The 24,048-nt window shown below is 34.5% G+C and overlaps 2 protein-coding genes and 2 pseudogenes across 2 annotated transcripts in view; 1 reads left to right on the top strand and 3 right to left on the bottom strand.

The window, feature by feature from the left end:
* Window positions 1-5,486, top strand: part of LOC105135177 (probable receptor-like protein kinase At1g11050) — a 25,619-nt gene extending 20,133 nt beyond the window's left edge. Inside the window, exon 2 of the mRNA XM_011039932.1 lies at window positions 5,093-5,486. Coding sequence (XP_011038234.1) covers window positions 5,093-5,402 — 310 coding nt within the window. The 3' untranslated portion in view covers window positions 5,403-5,486. The remainder of the gene's footprint in view (window positions 1-5,092) is intronic.
* On the bottom strand, window positions 2,357-4,322 carry LOC105135179 (centromere protein V pseudogene; annotated as a pseudogene).
* A 10,917-nt stretch (window positions 5,487-16,403) lies between the features above and the next one.
* On the bottom strand, window positions 16,404-19,463 carry LOC105135181 (centromere protein V-like). Its single transcript, XM_011039936.1, has 2 exons — window positions 19,342-19,463; window positions 16,404-17,005 (listed from the first exon to the last, which is right to left on the bottom strand). Exon 2 carries the CDS (start codon window positions 16,952-16,954, stop codon window positions 16,541-16,543), a length of 414 nt encoding a protein of 137 aa, XP_011038238.1. The 5' UTR covers window positions 16,955-17,005; window positions 19,342-19,463; the 3' UTR covers window positions 16,404-16,540.
* Window positions 19,464-21,810: 2,347 nt separating this feature from the next.
* LOC105135182 (centromere protein V pseudogene) lies at window positions 21,811-23,753 on the bottom strand (annotated as a pseudogene).
* Between the last annotated feature and the right edge of the window lie 295 nt (window positions 23,754-24,048).

The following is a 24,048-nucleotide window of genomic DNA, read 5'->3' as shown; positions in this document are numbered from 1 at the left end:
GAGGGTAGATTTGACGTCCAACTGGAACACCTTCCAGTTTCTGTGTGCTGCAACAGCAAGTGGCAATCAGATAGTGTCCATCCTTGCTACTGGGCAAATGTGTCTGAATAATCAACCCCATACACTTGAGCATATCCCTTGACAACGAGCCTGGATTGAACTGTCAGCGTTCAATTTGGTTCTGAAAATCCATTTTACGCCAATGATGTTTTTGTCTCCAGGTCTGTCAATAAGTTCCCACATCTTGTTCTTCTCGATCATGAAGATTTCTTCTTCCATTGCCTTCTGCCATGATGGATTTTGTTGAGCTTCTTCATAGTTGTCAGGTTCGCACACAGCAACATTGCTCCTTTGATAAATTTCTTCAATTGATCGAGTACCCCTGACTGGTTCATCATCAATTGATTCGGAGTCAATCAATTTATCTTGCAAGGGCTGAATTTGATTATTAATCAGCATGCTCTTCTGTGAATCAACCCACTCCCATTGTGCATCTTCATGAAATGTGACATCCCTTGTAATAGCAATTTTCTGATTTTGAGGATGATAAACCTTGTAGGCTTTAGAAATTGTGCTATAGCCAACAAAAATTCCTTTGATGGCTTTCTTGTCAAGCTTGTCCCTCTTAATCTGTGGAACATGTACAAAACATACACAACCAAAAATTTTGAGGAAACGCAAGGAAGGCTTATAATTATACCACATCTCAAAGGGTGTAATTTCTGCCAACACTGATGTTGGAAGTCGATTCTGGATGAACACTGCTGTGTTAGCAGCTTCTGCCCACAGCATTTTGGGTAGATTCTTCTCATGCATCATGCTTCTCACCATCTCCATGACATATCAATTACGCCTTTCACTTACCCCATTCTGTTCTGGAGTATAGGGGGTTGTTAGCTGGTGTTCAATACCAGCATCTTCACAGTAACAGTTGAATTCGGCTGAGGTATACTCTTTGTCATTGTCAGACCGTATGACTTGAATGCTGCTGCCACTTTGGTTCTCCACGTTTTTCTTGAATTTCCAGAAGATGCCAGCCACCTCTGACTTGAACTTCATGAAATATATCCAGCACATACGGGAGTAATCATCAATAAATAGCAGATAGTATATGCTGCCATTCAATGATGGTGTGCTTAAGGGACCAGCTACATCCGTATGAATTAACTGGAGCTTGTGTGTTGCTCGCCAAGTTGATCGTGGAAATGGCATTCTATTTTGCTTCCCAAATTGACAAGCATTACAGTTTAATTGGAGATCAGTGAATGATGGTATACCTCTGACAGCTTCATGAACCTTCATGGTGAGCATCCTCTTTTGATGACAGTGTGCCAGCCGTTTGTGCCATAGTTCAGTGTCACTAAGAATGACTGGAAATGCAGTATGCTCTCCTTCAAATGGAACAAATGAGAAGCTTTTGCCTCTCATTTTAGCTTGAAGTATTTTGTGCCCAACAGCATCAAAAATACAACAAATGTGATTCTCAAAAATCACCTTCATTCCTTTCTCAATTAATTGCCCCATACTAAGCAAATTTTGATCAATATCAGATACATAAAAAACATCTACTATTGTTCGGCTACATTGAAGTTAAGCTCATAGACTTGAGTGGACAGTTCCGTGTGAAGAAGTGTGGCGTTCGCTTCGTTTACAAGGACGATGCACTAGAGTTCTTCCCAATATTTGACCGATTTTTCATCTCAAATGTGAATTTCAGTTTTCTACGTGAAGAATTTGAGAAAATCAGCACTGGATGGTATCATACCTACGATGGCTCTGACAATGATGAAGCAGAATCCGGTGGAAAAGGCAGAGCAACGTTGTTCGAGGAGTTGCTTTTGTTCCAACTTCATTTGGACTTGATGGAACTTTATGTAGTCTATCAAGCTCTATTGATTAGCAAAGTTGAGGTTTCTAAAATCATTAAAATTGTTATTTCCTGGCAAACCTAACCTTAAACATACTCAGTTCAATGATGCATTTGATCGATTCAAAATGGAAGCACATTTTATGATGTAAGTAGAACATGTTGATGAATGCATTGATAACAAAATTAAAAAACAAAAACATGTATTTTAGTTTTAGATATTTATTCAGTTTATAAAAATAATTATTTCTTTTTATAAAACAAAAGAATATAATATATATTATTCTCAAAAGTTTTAATTAATGTTCAATTTTAATAGAACATTAATCATAAATATTTATAAATAAAAATCTCATAATTATAATAACTTTATAATTTTTTTATAAAATATTTTTATTTAAAAATTTTATCTTTCTTTAGATAAATAAAATCATTATTAAAAATTAAATATATTTCCATAAAAAAAGTAATATCCCTTAGACCAATCAATTAGCTAACTAACATAGCTAATTTTATTTTCCAACTTTGAGAATGTTCCAAAGAGCGATATCACAAAGGTTTTTCCATAATATTGTACTACTTTAGGGAGGGAAGGCGAGGAGAGTTGTGGTAGAAAGAACGACACTTCAGCAGCCAGCACCTTGAGAGCATGAAGCAAATGTCTGATTGTATGACCTTTCCCAATTCTGCCCATCAAAGTTCTTAATCTCAACATGAGTGAGAGTCCCAGGGTCAACACATCTGTAAGTAATTGAAACCCCATCTGGATGTGATCGTGGAACGTAAAACGAAGTTATGCCACAGAACTTACAGAATGTGTGCTTTGCTGTATGCGTGCCAAAAGTGTAGGTTGTAAGAAATTCTTTGGAATCTCCTAGAAGCTCAAACCTTTCAGAAGGGACAATGAACTGAGTGTTGCCCCTCATGGAACAATCAGAACAGTTGCAGTTCCAAGCTACGACGCTACTTGGTGCTTGGACTCGCCACCTTACTCTCCTGCAATGACATCCTCCGTAATGCATTACCATATCTGATTCCATTCACGAAAGCACTGGTTGGAAATGGTGGCTTCTCGTGGATGAATCTGGTGGCTGCAATCAATAAACAAATATGCAAACAATACATAACAGTCAGCGATGGGATAGCAAGTATTCAGAAATGGAGTCCCCTGACTGAAAAATGTGTCAGCTGAAATACTCTCTCCTGAGAAATGCAGGTGTGGAATTTGTTTTCACTTGAAATTACATTACGATTCAGTAGCTAAGGGGAAGGAGGCCGATTCAAATGATATGAAATTGTTTATAAGCTACACATTGAGAATTCATTAGAAACAACAGCTTAAGCCAGATCAGGAGGAAATTGGTAAATGGAAACAAGAAGGAAACCAAGTTCTTAGAAAACTTCATTGAACACTGATTACAATAAGAGAAAAACTAAGAAAATGGAAACATGGAAAGAGAAACGAGAAATGAGGTCTAATGTTTATTGTTTTCAGCATCCTTAAATATGCAGAAGATAGAAATGCTTGGGTCTTGGATGCGCGGAAAACCACCTAGAACTTTTCAATACCTATTATCAACACACTTCATATTGGCCGAAAGAAATCCATTAGCTTCATTAGATTTCAGTCTATTTCGTTCAACAATTATTTGAAACCCTTTCAATGTCAAATCCCATGATGTCATCCACCCTCCGCCTCAATATAACTAAATATCAATTCCCTTTTCTTCTTCACCACATCAAACACTTGTCGCAGCAAGTTCCTTCACCCATCTCCGACCTCACGTGAAAGACTTTCCAATCACTACTGGTGCTTTTCCAAGAGCCAGCTCCATCCCTCCCATGCACCTACTGACACGCCCTTCTACCAATCTCGCTCTAAGAAATATTTACAAATCGACTGTACTGACCTAAAACAGCTAGAAAAAAGATCCCCGTCTTGAAATACCCCATCAAACCCCAGCTCAAAATTCCACCGGAGATCCCTATTAGCAGCTTTGAAACCGAAGCTACAAAAAGTCCCCCTGTTATGAACACATGTCAATAGATCATACATAAATCAATCAAACACTAATCCTTTTCTTCTTATTAGAAATACATGTCAATGCATTTCTTTCCATTGCCTAAAGCAGTAACAGTCCTCCTACATCACCAACTTGGTCCTTCTAAATCTTCTTTTTTGAATCGAACCCACAAACTCTTTCTCAGTACTTTGTTGATCTAAACTCCAACATATATCGTTGCCAGGATAAACTAACATCTTTAGTATCTATAAATTCCAAACCACAATAGATGTAACTGAATTTAGCAGACAGAGAAACAACATATCATATAACACAAGATTATCATTAACATCGATAAGAACATAAGCAAAGAGATTTACCTGAAGAACAAAAAAGTCAATTTTGCTGGCTGTAGGACTGTTGCTCAAGCGTCGTGCTGGCAACAAATGCTGAATGTACCCAAAAAAGAGCCTCCAATATATACACACACATTCTCAGACAGCTGAATGACCAATAATGGGCCTAAAACACTTGTAAAAATGTGGTGGATAGTCTTACAACCCATGGCCATATATGCCCAGGCTCTTCCATAAAAGGTAATTGTAAAGTTGATCCAATACTCGATATGTGAACTGAGTTTCACTAGTTATCGTCTTTTTTATTAATTTAAAACATACAACAAGACAGTACTCTGCTTGATACATGGCACTAGACGAGAGTTTAATATACATGTACATGGGATCAATCGATGCCTTTGTTTTTCATGCTTAGTTTTTTTATGAGGTCTTTCTATATCTTGAACACCAAACATATCTGTCCATTCATTAATTTGACACACCTATATATATATAGATATTGGTTGATTTATATATGTCAATGGTGAAGTCGAATCTTCCACTTTGTCGTAGCTGCTGATGATCATAGGTAGACTTCAAAATTTGATCAAAAGATCGCTGATTGTATATCGACAAAGATTTTCTCAAAAATTTCCTTAATTAATTTTGTTAAATTTAATTAAAAATTGTTGATAAGTGATGGATGGAATCGTGAAATCATCGAATGGGAATTAGGATTTGATGGAATCGTGAAATCATCGAACGGGAATTAGGATTCCAAAACTGTTTCTCTAGACTATTGACTGGTTTCGACCTTGGTTCAACAGGTGTTCACTTAGAAACCCAGTTATTTATCAAAATAGTCCACCAGTATTGAGTGGACCAAAATTACGGCCTGGAGACATGCTTAGGCAAGCACTAATGTCCTTAAATGTCTTTCTTCTGCATTACCTAATGGATCTAGAGAGGTGGGTGCATGAATGCGGCAGACCTCTTTCGCAAGTTAACCTGCATATCCAAGAATCATTGGTAAAGAAGATGAATTTAAAGTATGTTGAACCATTGAACTGTATAGTGCTCAGTATGTGGAGATTAATTCCTGAGTTTCTCAAGTTAAGAGGTGGAGAGCTTAGGGTATCATTAGTTGTGATAGAAGCTAGTCAGACTTACCAACACTGTGATGCTTTGATGTTCTGAAGCACCCAAAATTTGTCGAGGCTTGGTAACCTATTCTTAGTAGAATTTTGAAGATGGACATGAACGTACGGTGTGTTTTTAATCCGCTACTGTGAATTGGAATTTAGCAGCTGCCTCGTATCTAAGATAAATTGCTGAAAAAATACAAATTTACCCCAAAATTCTAAAAAGTATAGATAAATTGCTGCTACTGGGATCAGGTTTCTTCTACTCGGTTCTTTGATTAATGAAATTTGGCTCATTCTTCCAGGAAATGAATGAATTCTCAGTACGTGAAGCTGCAGGGACCTTAACCCTATATACATGTTGTATATCAACATAGGTTCCCTACTTTCCATCAATAAATGTATGCATATAAATCCCACCATGGCTACTCAGCATTGGTGTTTTTGTTTTCTGTTTATTCAAGTTTTCAATATATTTCTATCGCTTCCCATTCCTTTGGTCTTCTGTGGTTTTACTTAACATGGATATCAATGATGGGTCCAAGGTGCCAATGTCCAACCTTGATCAATTGTTAATATAGACATGTCTCATTGATAATATTGACACTACAGAGAAAATGACACTAGATTTTCTAAGTCGCCTGAGACTACAAGAGGTAGCCATATCAAGACTAGCCTGCAAAATACTTCAAATCACCATTTTATGACAACAACTTTGCTTAGTAGACCAATGCCGGTAAAAAGCCTAAGCCAAAACAAAACTCAAAAGAGGACAGGTTGAGGCTGATTTCCAAAGCCTAAGAATAGGAAGAAGTTCACCTTCTTTTCCAGCCGAGCATACCAACAGAACATGAGAAAAATACAAACGAAAGACCACACCAACTATCACGACCTAAATTATAGGTTCATAATCGGCAATGTAAAAGCAGTGTCAGGAAAACATTTTATTTATGCTAAGTTTTATAATGGACATATCAAAAAAACAAGTTATTTAAAAATATTTAGCATTTTATAATTTTTAAAAATATTATATTATTCAAAACTAATAAAACCAAATGATAGTTCAAAATTTTTACTTAGTAATTTAAACAAAAACAATAATCAATAATACCCATTACATTATCAAAATTCTAAACTTAATTAAAATTAGGTAATAATGGAGCATCTAAGACATCGAATCAAAACTAAAAGGAAAGCATTGCAAAACAAGCAAGATATACTAACCAAAATTAAAGAAGCAAGAATACTCAACAAAGTTCACCTGCTATAAGAAACTAAAAACCTGAAATAATATTAAGAATGAGAGTTGAGTTCAACCAACTTAGTAAGGAAATAACATTTAATAATATTTTAGATAATAATAGTTTGCAAGTCGATTTATCTTAATATACATATACATATACATACTAAAAATATTATCATAAAGTAGTGGAATACATGTCAGAGATCAGATAACACTCGAATGTGATAAGATGACACCTGAAGGTGACTATTGTGGGATGATTAGTCGTCACAGGCTAATGCCTCTCTCAGCAGCAAGGTATACATAATACTATATGTACATAGGCTAATTACTCTCCGTTAGCATGAAGTTACTGATAAGTTCTATATCAAGGCATAATAGACATTCACATAATCATCAAAAAGACATATATCATATCAAATAGAATTTTGTTCGACAGATTGCAATTATAAATTCAAGAATAAATGAGTATTCAGAAAATAAAGCAATATATATAAATATTCAAGAAATTAACTAGTTGTACTTATCGTATAATCAACATACATATTTATTTATATCATATGCATAGTAATGATTATTTCACTCACCTGAAAAAATATAGATTAGAAGGAATATTAGATGAAATATTAGAAAAACCTATTGAGAATTGTAAGGAGAACCTATAATAAATATATGAAATATACTCAAAATCAACTCAAGACAACACAAATAAAAGATTCCAATGCATGAAAGAAAACCAGGTTTAGTCTCCTAGGTTTAGGGACTAAAACAATAATTTTCCAAAATAGGGACCAAAATGTTATTTTACCAAAATTGGACCAAACTATAAATACATAACCATAATAAATTTTCAGATGAATTATTAGACCTATGATATATAGTTGGAAAGTTTCAGATGTCAAATTTCTATCCCACCTTTTAATTGAAGCAAAATTCCACTGATAACTCTAGATATATCCCAAACAATACACGAAAGTCTTGTTTGATATGTTTAACTATATTAGTTTACTAACTTTGACTCTTTGAATATTATATTCCTTAACTCTATTTTGACCTAAAAATTTACCACAATATATATTTCCCTATAAAATTTCAGCTTTATCCAATATGTGATTTGAAAAATATGTTTAATCTCGCAAAACTAGTTAGTAGACATTTTAAGGTCAAATTTGGACCTGACTTGGTTCATATCACAAATTTAGCAAACTCATAAAATCGGATTGAGTTTATCGAGTTTATTGATTTTATCGATTTTGCACGAGTTAACTTTGATTTTACTTGTTTCAAGTTTTTAGTCCTATTTAGAACATTAGATACATGTTGATTCGTAAAACCTTACAATTTTATGAGTTAACTCATGATTTTAACAACTTTGCTCAAAATACATTTAGGGGTTAAATTATATATTTCTTTTTAAGTTTAGGGACTAAACTTTCATAAATCAAAGAAAAAAATGAAATTTCATCCTCAAGACCTTTTTGTCCAGATTTTCTAGAAAGGTTAAAATAAATTTCTTAACTCATAAAAATTAATTTAAACAAATCAAGTCATAAATTATTATTTCTAACAATATATTCAAAATCAATAACTTAACAGTAAACCCCTAATAATTATAAATTAATATTAACAACATAAATTTCAAATTCTTATAAACTCTAATCTTTCTTTTTAATCCTTCCATAAACAAATCATAATTAAAAGTAACACGAGAGAGAGAATCATTTACTTGTTATTTCAACCTTTTTTAAACCTAAAAAACTCAAGATCATAAACTCAAATCCTTAATTTGATAAGAAAAGGATTATGATGGCCATAAAAATTAAAAAAGAAAAAAGTAATTTTTTTATAACTTTTCTTATATATCTAGTTTAATTTAGACTCGGTTTGGATTGACTTAGCTTGAGTTAGCTCGAGTTTAGGTAAAAAATTTGAATCTTACACCAACATTGTAATTACGAGGCTGATAAATTAAAGGCTAAAAGGTACGTAACTCTCTTGAACTATGGGTCAAAATGCTAGAGTCCTTGAACTAATTCTTGAAAATATTGTTTGATTTAACTTTTGAAATGCTGCTTCAGAATTAAGGCTTAACAATTTGCTGCTTCATTACAAGAGAGCTTCTACAGCTACCTTTGATGTCTTTAATCAGTCTGTAGCTGACTGCAGCACTTTCTGCAGTGGAATGAGACACACAGGTAGATCATACTTTATTGCTTATATTTGCTGATAAATCTAGGTTTCGTTAGCTTTGGTCCTTTGTTACTATAATGTGGTCGTAGAGAGTCTAGTGCCGATGGCTTCTCTGCGTGAGGTTGTAAAGAACTTATTCATTAATTTCTAACTTGTGAAGTTGAACCAAACTTAAAGGACTACAATTGTTTAGTTTCTTGCCGGTAGGGTGTTGGTCTTGTGAGCTCTCAGAGAGGTCATAATCGGTAAGTGCAATTTTGTACGTGACGAAATACCCGTGTAGATGGCACTATTGACCAGCAATTGTTTCCACACATCCAGCAGAATTTTAAGCATCTCTTCTTTCAGAAAGCTTTAAGATGTCAAGTATTTCCTTATCATTCTGAGCAGGAATTTAAAGTTGGAAATTATCAAGTCTGTGCCACTCCCAGAATCTTTTCAAAAGGATCAGATTTTAGAGGGTTCTTGAATTTTGAGGAGCTGATCAGATACATCGTAAACTAGTGAATTACCAAACCAAGATACGATCTTTCTGATTCCTGTGAGTGTTCTACTCAAGAACAGAACTCTCCTCTCACCTCTAATGTCATTTCTTCCAAGTCAAAATAGAATAAAGAGAAGCAAGTATTCTTTAGCTTCTGGGTTAGCTAATACAGCATCTGGAAAAAAGTACACCTTGTTTTATCATTTATGCCATTCCTCAAACAGTGTTTTGAGATTGTAAGGCCCTGCAACATCAGAATAAGGTAATAGAAAGAGGTAATAGAAAGGAATTGAAGAAATAAGTTTAAAAGTAAGATTTAGGTTGTTAAATGTGTAAATGTATATTAATTGAATTTTAATTTTGATTTTGATGAATGTTAGGGTTTTTCAAATTTGTGTTTTAGGTTTAATTGATAAATTAAATTGAATATTATAAGGTTCATTGTTATAGGTAATGTATTGTTAAGTTGAATTTGATAGATTGCAGATAAAAATGATGATTTTGAGTTATGTATTTTTTTTTGAATGGTTAATTTGTGTTAGAAGAGATTGCAGATAAAAATAATGATTTTGAGTTATGTATTTTTTTTGAATGGTTAATTTGTGTTAGAATAAGGAAAGAATGGTGGGTTTCTGTTGAAATTCCGGGTTGGAGGTTGAAGATGATGAAAATTCAATTTGGTCCCTCAATTTTGGAAAATTACAGTTTAGTCCCCAAACTTTGGAAAATTACAGAATGGTCCCTGGAGCATCTTCTGATATTCTGAATAGAATAAAATATGAATTATGGGCAGAATTACTGTATAGTTATGAAATTTTAAAACTTTCAATTTAGTCCTCCGTTTTGATAAAAATTACCATTTGACCCTAAAATTGGTAAAATTCCAGAATGGTCCCTGGAGAATAATTAGAGGTTCTGGACAGAAATGAGGATGAATTATGGATATAATTCCACTATATTCATGAATTTATGATATGTTTAGTTTGGTCCTCCATTTGACAAAAATTACAATTTGACCCTAAAAATTTAGAAAAAATCCAGAATGGTCCCTGGAGAATAATTAGAGGTTCTGGACAGAAATGAGGATGAATTATGGATATAATTCCACTATATTCATGAATTTATGATATGTTTAGTTTGGTCCTCCAATTAGATGAAAATTACAATTTGGCCCTAAAAATGTGATAAATTCCATATTAGTCCCTAGCTGTGATGTTAGCTTTTTCATATTGGTTTGATGAATAATTTTGGGTTATTTAGTGAATTATTACCAATTTTATTATTTATTTTATTATGAATTAGATTTTGAAAAAACCGTTAATTTTGGATTTTTAAGAAAATTAACTAGTTAGTTCAAAAACATATAGGTTATAGAATACACTTTTAGTTAAGTGTATTAAATAGGTTATATGTTCTTTTGAGTCATTCTTGAATATGTTTCCTTTTTATTGAGATAATCCTGATATTCTACCAACAGGATATCAATAGGATTTTCTTCAATGTCTGCTTTTGATTTCTGTTTGCTTTCGAGTCAAATGAGTGGATAACTTTTCATATGCATGAGAAATATTATAAATATTTGATTTGTTAATATGAATTGGATCATGCTTTTTGATAATATATATGTTGATTATTATCCTTGTTATGATAAGCATTCTCGCACCCTCGCGGCGGAGCGCGGTGTCACGACGATCCTCGATTGATTTTGGAGTCTTTTGTTTTGATTTTGTGTAAAACGGAGTCGCCACCTAGTATTATGGTCACTAGAAAACCTAACTGATCTTTCAGAGATTCTAAGGCAAGTGACTGGTTGCATAAAGGGAAGGTGTTAGCACCCCTAATACGCCCTACCTAAGTTAAGCTACTTGGTGTTTGGTTTGTCTTATAATTGCTATGGTGTTGGTGTTTTCTAATCTCATCAGTTTTTATCAGTTTGATTCTAACTAAATTTATTAAGAAAGAAATCCAAGGAGATTCAATGTGTTTTACAAGCTAATTTTCTCTTGGTATTTCAAGAGTTTACGACTTGTAAATCGCAAAGAGGAGGGATAAAAATTAGAAATCTAGAGTGCTTTAAAAATCTTTTTTTTTGTCTTAGTATTTTATATTCTCACTACTCGTAAACCGTGGAGTAAAAAAAATTGAAATATCCTCAATTATAATCAAGGCTTCTTTCAAGGATGTGTGCGGATTTATTATTCCTATAAAATTATTTTAGATATTTACCACTCCGGGTTTCTTTATCCAAATATTAATAGTGAATAATAACAAATTATTTCCAATAATATTTTGGATATTCGTCCTTTAAAGATTTCTTTATCTAAACATTAGCAATGAATAATAGATGAATTCCCTCCAAAATAAGATTTTTATATTTTTTGAAATATTGGCCAATACCTATTGGAGTTTTACAAACATGTTGTAAAATCCAGGAATGCAAGAAAATAATTTTTGTATTTAAGAAATCCATGCGAAAACATATTTTCAAGACTTCAAATATTTTTTTTTTTAGAGGAAATTTTAAAAAAGATGTTAGGGTATTGGCTATATGTAACAAAAAAAAACATTTTTATATATTTTTTATAAAAAAAATACAAACATCATAATTAAGCACAATTAATTATGGGCTTGACAGGATTCAGTAAGGCCCAACCCGTTTACTGCCTCACACTAGTAACCGGTTCTACCACTGTTGCATGCATATGCATGCTATAGTGGCAAGGTAATTAATTTAGCAAAACCAGTGAAAGAAAGACTTACCTGCGAGGCAACGGCTGGAGGCGAAGTGGAGGGAGACGACTGGGCGCTGCTCACGAAGGACACCCCTGGTCGCTATTCCTAGTGGAGACAGGTTTGCTAGCTGAAAGATGATTGTCTCAATGGTGGACCTACGGTGTTGCTACGACCAGTGCAACTATTGCAGGGAAAAGAAGAGTGTTGCTGGAGGAGTAACCTATGGCTGAAGAAAAAAATTCCCTTTGCTGCTACTGGCTTGCGTGCTCAAAGTGGCTGAGGAATTACAATGACTGGTGATGACTGCACACCCCTGCTGCTTCTTGCTCTAGGTGCAGAGAAGAAAACACGGCTACTGATGGGGCGATGGGGAAGAGATATGGCAAGGCAGGCGATTGAGACCAGTTGCTGGTATAGAGGCGAGACTGGTCACAGCACTGTTGCTTAAGGTTACAGTGCATAGGCTGAAGCTGTTAAAGCTTGCAGTGCTGTCATGTTAATTTTTGGTGTTGTTATTGCAGAGGAAATAGCCAGTGAGGAGGAAGATTGCGGGAGAGTCGTTTCTGGGGGCTGTGTTAACAGAGAGGGAAGGTCAGTTGGCTGAAGGGGAAAATGGTGGACTGTTGATAAAAGGGAGAGGGAACAAGGTGCGGCCAGAGAGAGATCTTTGTTTTCTTTTTAAAATCAGGGGGGTGGCTGCTTCGATTTTAAAAAAGATGAGAGGGGGGGAGAGCTACGGCTTCTTTGCTACGGATGATAGGTTTAGGTTTTTCCTTGTGTTTTCCCTCTTTCCTGAAAAATTGCCCCTTTCTTGAGTACGTTTCTCCTCTCCTTTAGGTCAGCAGCCGAGGCTTCTATATAGCATATACATGGCTTTATTTAGGAAACAAATATTACATTAACTTTAGGATGTAATATTGGGTGAGCAAAAATAAAAAAACTAGAATATTTGATTCTGATTTTATAATCAACAGTGATTTCTTTTCTAGTTAGAGGATGGTGCGGTTTTTTTCTTTCCTTTCATAAAGTCAGCTGCTTTCTTTAAAATGAGACAATAGAAAACATGGTCTGCAGCTCCAAAAATCAGGCATGATGAGAAAAGAAAACAACAGATAAAAAAGGAAAGAAATCAGATGAAGGGTGCTGCTGCAAAGTCTTATTTTTCTTATTCGGTATAGTAAAAATCTTGTCATTTATGATGATCCAACCTCACTCTCCAGCTTTTAATATCCCTCTTCAATTCAATCCCCCATTTTAATACTTTTTGATTCAGTCCTTGGTCCAAAAAAATCCTTCAAATCAGTCCCGCAAACTTGGACAATATCCTTCTCGCGGTAGAATTCTCTACCTTCACGTTAGATATTCAAACGGGAACATCTTGAGCCTCTGATATCGAAATCAAGTGATTCAAAAGCTCAAATTCATTTACACGTCTAGGAATAAAACTTTGATGAAGGAGTCAAAGTGAGACAAAAAAATTTTATATAACAGAATCTAGCAATGATTCGGTTGGTCGAAAGGGATTTCCAAGTCTAACTCAAAAACTGATGAATGCCGAGAATCCTGATATGACTGAAAGTATGAACTAAGAACAAAAATCACAAAAACTAGGCCAAAAATAGATTTTTTTTAGTGCAGACTCGGGTCAATATCCTTATCGCAGCAGAAATCTTTGCCTTCACATTAGATATTCAAACGGGAACATCTTGAGCCTCTAATATCAAAATCAAGTGATTCAAAAGCTCAAATTCATCTACACATCTAGGACTACAACTTTGATGAGGAATCAAAGTGAGATAAAAAAAAATTACAAAATAGAATCTAGTAGTGATTTGGTTGGTCGAAAGGGATGTTCAGGTCTAACTCAAAAACTGATGAATGCTGAGAATCCTGATATGACTGAGAGTATGAACTAAGAACAAAAATCATAAAAACTAGGCCAAAAATAGAGTTTTTTTAGTGCAGACTCGGGTCAATATCCTTCTCGCGGTAGAATTCTCTACCTTCACGTTAGATATTCAAACAGGAACATCTTAAGCCTCTGATATCAAAATAAAGTGATTCAAAAGCTCAAATTCATCTATGTATCTAGGAATACAACTTTGATAGAGGAATCAAAGTGAGATAAAATCTTTTTATAGAATAGAATCTGATAGTAATCTAGTTGATCAAAAAGGTTATTGATCTGACAATGTTAAGCATCCAAATCTGACTGAGAATTTTTCCTTAGAACGATGATTCCTAGGACCTAATAAAGGTATAGGTCAATTTTTCAACATGTTATAAGTGACAGAATATAGCTAGAATGGTCAGATATCGTACGAAACCAAGTCAGAATCAAAGCTTAAGTTGGAACACAAAAAACAAATTGTGACAACAGCGAAACCATTTTTTTAATGCAAATTCTGAGGGATATATCCAATTTTAAAGATTAGATAAAGAAGGAAAGAATTTATCATTATAAAGACTCCTGATCAACCTATGAAAACCTGACGATTTTGGTATAAAGGGGTAGGATAAAAAAAAACAACTCAAACAAGGTTTCGAGAAAAAAAAATATTTATCTCTACTTTTGTCAATCTTTTGGTGAACATGAGCTAAACTCATGCAGTTTGTTCAAAAGAGGTATACACCATTTCCAACGCGTGGGGTCCAAAATTGAGTAACAACAAAAAACTCATGCACTATGTTCAAAAGAGGTATATACCATTTCCAACGCGTGGGGTCCAAAATTAAATAACAACAAACATGATTATTTGTTCAATCTGAATTCTTGATATGAATCAGTATGTATTTTGAATTGACTTATAAATTGATAGCTTCTCATTTGATTGATGTCATGAGTTAAGCCTTGTGATATGAATATGTTCGTTTGATTATGATTGTGAACCTATTGTATGTCAGTCAGAATGCTCATACTAATAGAGTAGTGTCAGTCAGTGTGTGGACTGATTATCCCATAGTATGGAGCCTCATGCTCATTGCATTTTGATTTTCTAACGAGTTTTACCATATGATATTTTTGTTATGACCTATTTGAAAAACCTTTCTATAAGAACCTAGAGCCATACTTGTATATATATTTCTCATTGTTGTATTACCTCGTGTGTGTGTATTGAACGTTATCTACTCACTGAGTTGTTAAACTCATACTCTCATTATTTATTCTTTTCGGGTTTATAACTTGATAATAGGTCACTTTTGTTGAATCTTCTGAATATGCTTTTTTGGTTGTAAATTGTAAATTTTCCTTTATGTCCAGTTAGTGCTCTAAAACTATGAAATTATATGAACTCTTGTATTAAAACAATTCAATTATAGTATAAAGTTAATTTTGTTATAAATGTTGTGTTGAACTCTGATTGAGTTAGGGAAAGTTTGTATGTAAGTTTGGGTTCGCATAGATATAGAATCTTGAAAAAAAACCTTGCTAATATACCGTTCATGAATCCAAGTTTCGGATCGTGACAAGATTGATCACACATTGCTCTTCTATTTGCCTCGTGCATTATTTGATATGGATAGGCAGGATACAACCCAGAACACGCACTACATTGAAGTTAAGTTCATAGACTTGAGTGGACAGTTCCATGTGAAGAAGTGTGGCGTTCGCTTCGTTTACAAGGACGATGCACTAGAGTTCTTCCCAATATTTGACCGATTTTTCAGCTCAAATGTGAATTTCAATTTTCTACGTGAAGAAATTGAGAAAATCAGCAGTGGATGGTATCTTACCTATGATTGCTCTGACAATGATGAAGCAGAATCCGGTGGAAAAGGCAGAGCAAAACAGGATGTTTTGGGTTAAAAGAAGAGGGAAAAAAGGGGGGTGCAGTTTGTTCCAACTTCATTTGGACTTGATGGAACTTTATGTAGTCTATCAAGCTCTATTGATTAGCAACGTTGAGGTTTCTAAAATCATTAAGATTGTTATTTCCTTGAAAAGCTAACTTTAAACATTCTCAGTTCAATAATGCATTTGATCGATCCAAAATAGAAGTACATTTTATGAAGTAGAACATGTTGATGAATGCATTGATAAAAATATTAAAAAAAAAAACATGTATATTAATTTTAGATATTTATTGTATATCAGTTCATAAAAACAATTATTTTTTTATAATATAAAAGAATAGTATAAAAAAAATATACTATATATTATTCTCAAAAGTTTTAAGTAATGTTAAATTTTATTAGAAGATTAATCATAAATATTTAAAAACAATACTTTAATAAATAAAAATTGCATAATTATAATTACTTCATAATTTTTTTTCAAAGTATTTTTATTCTAAGAACTTTAAATTTACTAATTAAATATTTAATTAATATTAAAGATGAATAAAATCATTATTAAAAATTAAATATATTTCCATAAAAAAAGTAATATCCCTTAGACCAATCAATTAGCTAACTAACATAGCTAATTTTATTTTCCAACTTTGAGAATGTTCCAAAGAGCGATATCACAAAGGTTTTTCCATAATATTGTACTACTTTAGGGAGGGAAGGCGAGGAGAGTTGTGGTAGAAAGAACGACACTTCAGCAGCCAGCACCTTGAGAGCATGAAGCAAATGTCTGATTGTATGACCTTTCCCAATTCTGCCCATCAAAGTTCTTAATCTCAACATGAGTGAGAGTCCCAGGGTCAACACATCTGTAAGTAATTGAAACCCCATCTGGATGTGATCGTGGAACGTAAAACGAAGTTATGCCACAGAACTTACAGAATGTGTGCTTTGCTGTATGCGTGCCAAAAGTGTAGGTTGTAAGAAATTCTTTGGAATCTCCTAGAAGCTCAAACTTTTCAGAAGGGACAACGAACTGAATACTGCTCCTCATGGAACAAATAGAACAGTTGCAGTTCCAAGCTACGACACTACTTGGTGCTTGGACTCGCCACCTTACTCTCCTGCAATGACATCCTCCGTAATGCATTACCATATCTGATTCCATTCACGAAAGCACTGGTTGGAAATGGTGGCTTCTCGTGGATGAATCTGGTGGCTGCAATCAATAAACAAATATGCAAACAATACATAGCAGTCAGCGATGGGATAGCAAGTATTCAGAAATAGAGTCCCCAGACTGAAAAATGTGTCAGCTGAAATACTCTCTCCTGAGAAATGCAGGTGTGGAATTTGTATTCAGTAGCTAAAGGGAAGGAGGCCGATTCAAATGACATGAAATTGTTTGTAAGCTTACAAATAATGATGGTAGGACAAAGTTTATCTTAGGATGCTCGCATGCAAACCCGATAAGATAAAAAGTAAAGAATAAGATAAAATGAGAAATGAAACATACAAGAATTTACGTGATTCACCCAATTTAGGCTATGTCCACAAACAAGTATAGAAGAATTTTACTGAATAATATAAGAATTACAATCTCTCTGAAGTAATAGGAGAACAACTAAAATCTCTCTAATGGTGGGACAAAGTTTATTTTAGGATGCTGGCATGCAAACCCGACAAAATAAAAAGTAAAGAATAGAATAAAATGAGAAATGAGACATACAAGAATTTACGTGGTTCATCTAATTTAGGCTACATCCACAATCAAGTATAGAAGTATTTTACTAAGTAATATGAAAATTACAATCACTCTCAAGTAATAGGAGAACAACTAAAATCTCTCTATTACTAGGAGAAAACACCTAATTTGTTCTCTCACAAATACCTCATAATTTTGTAAGATTACTCTCTTTTCTTTCTACTCTTCACTTCTCTTCTTTAATATGAATAATAAGTTTGGAGACATTGCCTATTTATAGAAAGAGTGAGGGGACAAAGACTATAAATTATAGTATAAATTATACCAACAATTCATCTTCATTAATTTTTATCTTTCACTAATACTCTACTATTTTTTATCTTTTACTTTAATTTTGTCTTACTAAATAATAAATATACTTAATTTAATTAAGTTAATTTGTTCTCTCACAAATACCTCATAATTTTGTAAGATTACTCTCTTTTCTTTCTACTCTTCACTTCTCTTCTTTAATATGAATAATAAGTTTGGAGACATTGCCTATTTATAGAAAGAGTGAGGGGACAAAGACTATAAATTATAGTATAAATTATACCAACAATTCATCTTCATTAATTTTTATCTTTCACTAATACTCTACTATTTTTTATCTTTTACTAATTTTGTCTTTCACTCAATAATAAATATACTTAATTTAATTAAGTACTGGCCTTACAGTTTAAGTGTTTGTGTATAATATCCAACAAGCAAGCGTAATTTCTGCTAAAGATTGAGAAATCATCAGAAACAACTGCTTAAGCCAGATCGGGTGGAAATTGGTTAATGGAAACAAGTAGGAAACCAAGTTTTTAGAAAACTTCATTAAACACCGATTACAGTAGAGAAAAACTAAGAAAATGGGAAGATGGAAAGAGAAATGAGGTCTAATGGCCATTGTTTTCAGCATCCTTAAATATGCAGAAGTGAGAAATGCTTGGGTCTTGGATGCGCCGAAATCCACCTAGAACTTTTCAATACCAGTTATCAACACACTTCATATTGGCTGAAAGAAATCGATTAGCTTCATTAGATTTCAGTCTATTTCGCTCAACAATTTGAAACCCTTTGAATGTCAAATCCCATGATGTCATCCACCCTCCGCCTCAATATAACTAAATATCAATTCCCTTTTCTTCTTCACCACATCAAACACTTGATGCGCAAAGTTCCTTCACCCATCACCGACCTCAGATGAAAGACTTTCCATTCACTACTGGTGCTTTTCCAAGAGCCAGCTCATCCCTCCCATGCACCTATTGACATGCCCTTCAACCAATCTCGCTCTAAGAAATATTCACCAATCTACTGTACTGACCTAAAACAGCTAGAAAAAAGATCCCCGTCTTCAAATACCCCATCAAACCCCAGCTCAAAATCCCACTGGAGCTCCCTAGTAGCAGCTTTGAAAACGAAGCTACAAGTAGTCACCCTGTTATGAACTAATACCTGATCTCCAACCCTTCATCTGATCATGCATGCATCAATCAAACACTAATCCTTTTCTTCTTATTAGAAACACATGTCAATAGATCATGCATTTCTTTCCATTGCCTAAAGCAGTAACAGTCCTCCTACATCACCAACTTGGTCCTTCTAAATCTTCTTTATTGAATCGAACCCACAAACACTTTCTCAGTACTATGTTGATCTAAACTCCAACATATATAGTTGCCAGGATAAACTAACATCTTTAGTATCTATAAATTCCAAACCACAATAGATGTAACTGAATTTAGCAGACAGAGAAACAACATATCATATAACACAAGATTATCATTAACATCGATAAGAAGAGAAGCAAAGGGATTTACCTGAAGAAAAAAAAAGAGTCAATTTTGCTGGCTGTAGGACTGTTGCTCAAGCGTCGTGCTGGCAACAAATGCTGCTTTCAGCTGTCTGAGAATGTGTGTGTATATATTTGAGGCTCTTTTTTGGGTACATTCTATAGGATTTCATGTGTATTTCTAAGCCGAATGACCAATAATGGGCCTAAAACACGTAAAAATGTGGTGTAGAGTCTTACAACCCATGGCCATATATGCCTAGGCTCTTCCATAAAAGGTAATTGTCAAGTAGATCCAATACTCGATATGTGAACTGACTTTCACAAGTTATCGTCTTTTTTATTAATTGAAAACATAATCCATGTCAAGTTTTGAATTATAAATTTTCTAAATTAACCCGTCGATTGAGTTTAACAAATATGGGTTGAAGCATTAACCCATGAGATGATTCCCTAAATATTTATGGCAGCTATATCGGTAGTTGAGAGATTTATTGCCTTGAGCTTCTCTGGTACAGAAAATTGGCTCGACCAATGACATTACCAGATAGGAGCTGTAAGTACTAACTGCTTGATTATTCATCTAGGATGGGCAGATCAAACCTTAAAATTTATATTATCATAGCCTAGTGATGACAAGACATGCTCACTCATGAGTTTAGAGTTAATGTTTTGTGCTGTCTAACCTATACACATGGGCACGTAATTTATGCATGTTTGCATATGATATCTATGGATTAATCTATAATATTTGATTGTTCTGTTGTTCTTCATAATGAAGAACAACCAACAAGACAGCACTCTGCTTGATACATGGCATTCAACCAACGAGACAGCACTCTGCTTGATACATGGCATTAGACGAGAGTTTAATATACATGTACATGGGGTCAATCGATGCCTTTGTTTTTTATGCCTAGTTTTTTTATGTGGTCTTGCTATATCTCGAACACCAAACAAATCGGTCCATTCATTAATTTGACACAGCCACACATATATATTTTGGTTGATGGAGAGGTAACTAAAACTTCATTTAATATATCTACAGAAACCCAGGTTTCTAGGATTTAAAAATCTTTATATATGTCAATGGTGAAGTAGAATCTTCCACTTTGTCGTAGCTGCTGATGATCATAGGTAGACTTCAAAATTTGATCAAAAGATCGCTGATTGTATATCGACAAAGATTTTCTCAAAAATCGCCTTAATTAATTTTGTTAAATTTAATTAAAAATTGTTGATAAGTGATTGGTAGAATCGTGAAATCATCGAACGAGAATTAGGCTTTCTAAAATGATTTCTCTGGACTATTTCTCTGGACTATTGACTGGTGTTGACATTGGTTCAACAGGTGTTCACTTAAAAACCCAGTTATTTATCAAAATAGAAGATTATTTGATGTTTAAATTAGTAAATATGAGAAGAGTAAAATATATGTAAAGAAAATGTGTGAAGATAGCTTTTGTATGGAGCCAGTGTATGGAGTCTAGGACTTGAAACCTAGAACTTGTATGGCCAAAACATAGCTTCATTTTCTTAACTAATGACTGTATTTACAAACCCAATTCTTATGGTAAAGATGTTAGTGAAAATATTTCCCAAAAAATTGTTGTGTCTTTCACATCATTTCATTTGTGAAGATGATAGTGGTCTTGGCTGGATAGGCAAGTGCCACTGGACATAGAAAAGTGATGTTTGATTGAAAAATGATGCATAATCTGCATATAAAAAATTTGTGCGCACCTGCATACATGCAGAGTCATGAGAACTGAAAAATAAAAAAAAGAGGCATAGAGACATGTTATGGGATGGGAATTGGGAAAGACAGATCGAGGCGAGGGTGTCAAGCAGGAAGTTTTTTTTTTTAAGATTCCAGATGGCAATATGATTAAAGATCTTGTCATATTAAGGTTAATTAAGATGCTCCACTCAAAACAGATTAATCGAAAGGAAGTGTCGAGTAACGATAAAACAAAAGGAAAAATCAAAGAATTAACGAGGTGACGAATATCCTCAATATTTTTTTGTTAAGTACTACTTGTCAGCTTATGGCATGATAGTTCAGTCCCTCCCATGAATCCCATGACCGAAGACTTTGATCAAATTAACGAGTTGAAGGTTCTTTCACATGTAGAGATATAGCGGGCACAATAGTCAGCACATGATTTGTTGTTGTGCCAAGTTTAGCATATGCTGCATAGGTTTCTCTAGCCATGGCTACTGACACAAACGACACTGGCAAATGCTATCAAGCTCGTGCTGGGATGAAAATTGATGTGTTGTGAAAGGTGAACCAAACCTACAGGAATACTTTGTGTTTATTGAGGTCATTTAAACATGCAAATCGTTAGTTTCCAACCTCTGTTTTTTGCTGTCCATTTGATCCTCATGTTCAAGGGAAATGATGATCAATGTGGGAATCATGAAATGCATAAATTCTCTCTCTTAATTAGCAGTTAGGGTAACTTGTTTTTTTGTTCAAATAACACAAGGAAACGAGGCAAAGTTTTGGCCGAGGGCAACACTTAGCCATTGCTGATTTTATTTTCCAACTTTGAGGATTTCCAAAAAGCGACATCACAAAGGTTTTTCCAAAATGTTGTACTTCTCCTTTAGGGAGGGAAACAGAGGAGAGTGGTGAAAGAAAGAGTGACAATTCAGTCTGTACCTTGGGAGCATGAAGCAATGCCTGTCTGATTGTAAGAGCTTTCCCAATTCCTCCCATCATAGTGCTTAATCTCAACATGAGTGAGAGTCCCTGGATCCACACATCTGAAAGTAACCGCAACCCCATCTGGATTTGATCGTGGAATGTAAAACGAAGTTATGCCACAAAACTTACAGAATGTGTGCTTCGCTGTATGCGTGCCAAAAGTGTAGGTTGTAAGAAATTCTTTGGAGTCTCCTAGAAGCTCAAACTTTTCAGAAGGGACAATGAACTGAATGCTAGCCCTCATGGAACAAATAGAACAGTTGCAGTTCAAAGCTACAACACTACTTGGTGCTTGGACTCGCCACCTTACTCTCCTGCAATGACATCCTCCGTAATGCATTACCATATCTGATTCCATTCACGAAAGCACTGGTTGGAAATGGTGGCTTCTCCTGGATGAATCTGGTGGCTGCAATCAATTAACAAATATGCAAACATTACATAGCAGTCAGCGATGGGATAGCAAGTATTCAGAAATAGAGTCCCCAGACTGAAAAATGTGTCAGCTGAAATACTCTCTCCTGAGAAATGCCGGTATGAGCCATATTGTGAGAACATGGAATTTGCTTTCACTTGAAATTACATTACGATTCAGTAGCTAAGGGGAAGGAGGCTGATTCAAATTATATGAAATTGTTTATAAGCTTACAAATAATGATGGCGGGACAAAGTTTGAGTGTTTATGTATAATATCCAACAAGCAAGCATAATTTCTGCTATACACTGAGAATTCATTAGAAACAACTGCTTAAGCCAGATAAGATGGAAATTGGTTGGTGGAAACAAGAAAGAAACCAGTCCAGACGACAGGCCTAAACAAAAGTTCAAGTTTTTAGAAAATTTCATTGAACACCTATTTGAAACCATATGAATGTCAAATCCCATCATGCCATCTACCCTTCACCCTCAATATAACTAAATATCAATACCTTTTTCTTCTTCACCACATCAAACACCTGTCGCAACAAGTTCCTTCACCCATCACCTACCTCAGATGAGAAACTTTCCAATCACTACTAGTGCTTTTCCAAGAGCAAGCTCCATCCTCCCTTGCACCTATAGACACACCCTTCGACCAACCTCGGTCTAAGAAATATGCACCAATCAACTGTACTGACCTAAAACAGCTAGAAAAAACATCCCCGTCTTCAAATACCCCTTCAAACCCCAGTTCAAAATCCCACTGGAGCTCCCTAAACCGAAGCTACAACAAGTGCCCCTGTTATGAACTAATACCTAATCTCCAACACTCTAGGTGGTCATGCATGCATCAATCAAACACAATCTTATTCTTCTGATTACAAATATATTTCAATAGATCATGCATTTCTTTCCATTGACTAAAAGTAGTAACAGTCTTCCTATATCATCAATTTGGTCCTTCTAAGTCTTCTAGTTTGAATCCAACCCACGGATACTTTCTCAGTACTTTGTTAATCTAAACTCCAACACAGTTGCCAGGATAAACTATCATCTTTAGTATCTATAAATTCAAAACCACAATACATGCAAGTTGTAACTGAATTTAGCAGACGGAGAAACAACATATGATATAACACAAGATTATCAATAACATGGCAAAGAAGAGAAAGCAAGGGAATTACCTTAAAAAAGGTCAACTTTGCTGGATGTAGGACTGTTTCTCAAGCCCCCAGGTACTGGCAACAAATGCTTCTTCTAGCTGTCTGAGAGTGTGTCTGTGTGTGTGTGTGTGTGTGTGTCAGTGTGTGTGTGTGTATTGTGGGCTCTTTTTGGATCAAATTCTTAGGACTCATTTGTGTTTCTTAGCCGAAGGACCAACAATGGGCCTACAAAACTTGTAAGAATGTGACGAAGAGTTTTACAACCCATTGCCTGTACCTAGGCTCTTCCATAAAATGTCAAGGTATCAACAGCATATTATTAAATCTGGCCCACCCTATAAGATCTATCCGAAATCTAATCGACTACTCCCTAACTCGAGCCAATCTCAAAAAAAGTCAATTTAAAGTTAAAATGATTTGACTAGTCAAATCCTTACCT

Source organism: Populus euphratica, unplaced genomic scaffold, assembly GCF_000495115.2.
Source record: "Populus euphratica unplaced genomic scaffold, PopEup_1.0 scaffold72.1, whole genome shotgun sequence".
NCBI lineage: Eukaryota > Viridiplantae > Streptophyta > Magnoliopsida > Malpighiales > Salicaceae > Populus > Populus euphratica.
The sequence above is the reverse complement of the archived record's forward strand: the minus strand, read 5'-3'. Positions and strand labels throughout refer to the sequence as shown.

Coding starts and splice junctions, on each gene's coding strand:
- LOC105135181 (XM_011039936.1), bottom strand. CDS start 16,954: ATGGAATCAGATATGGTAATGCATTACGGAGGATGTCATTGCAGGAGA.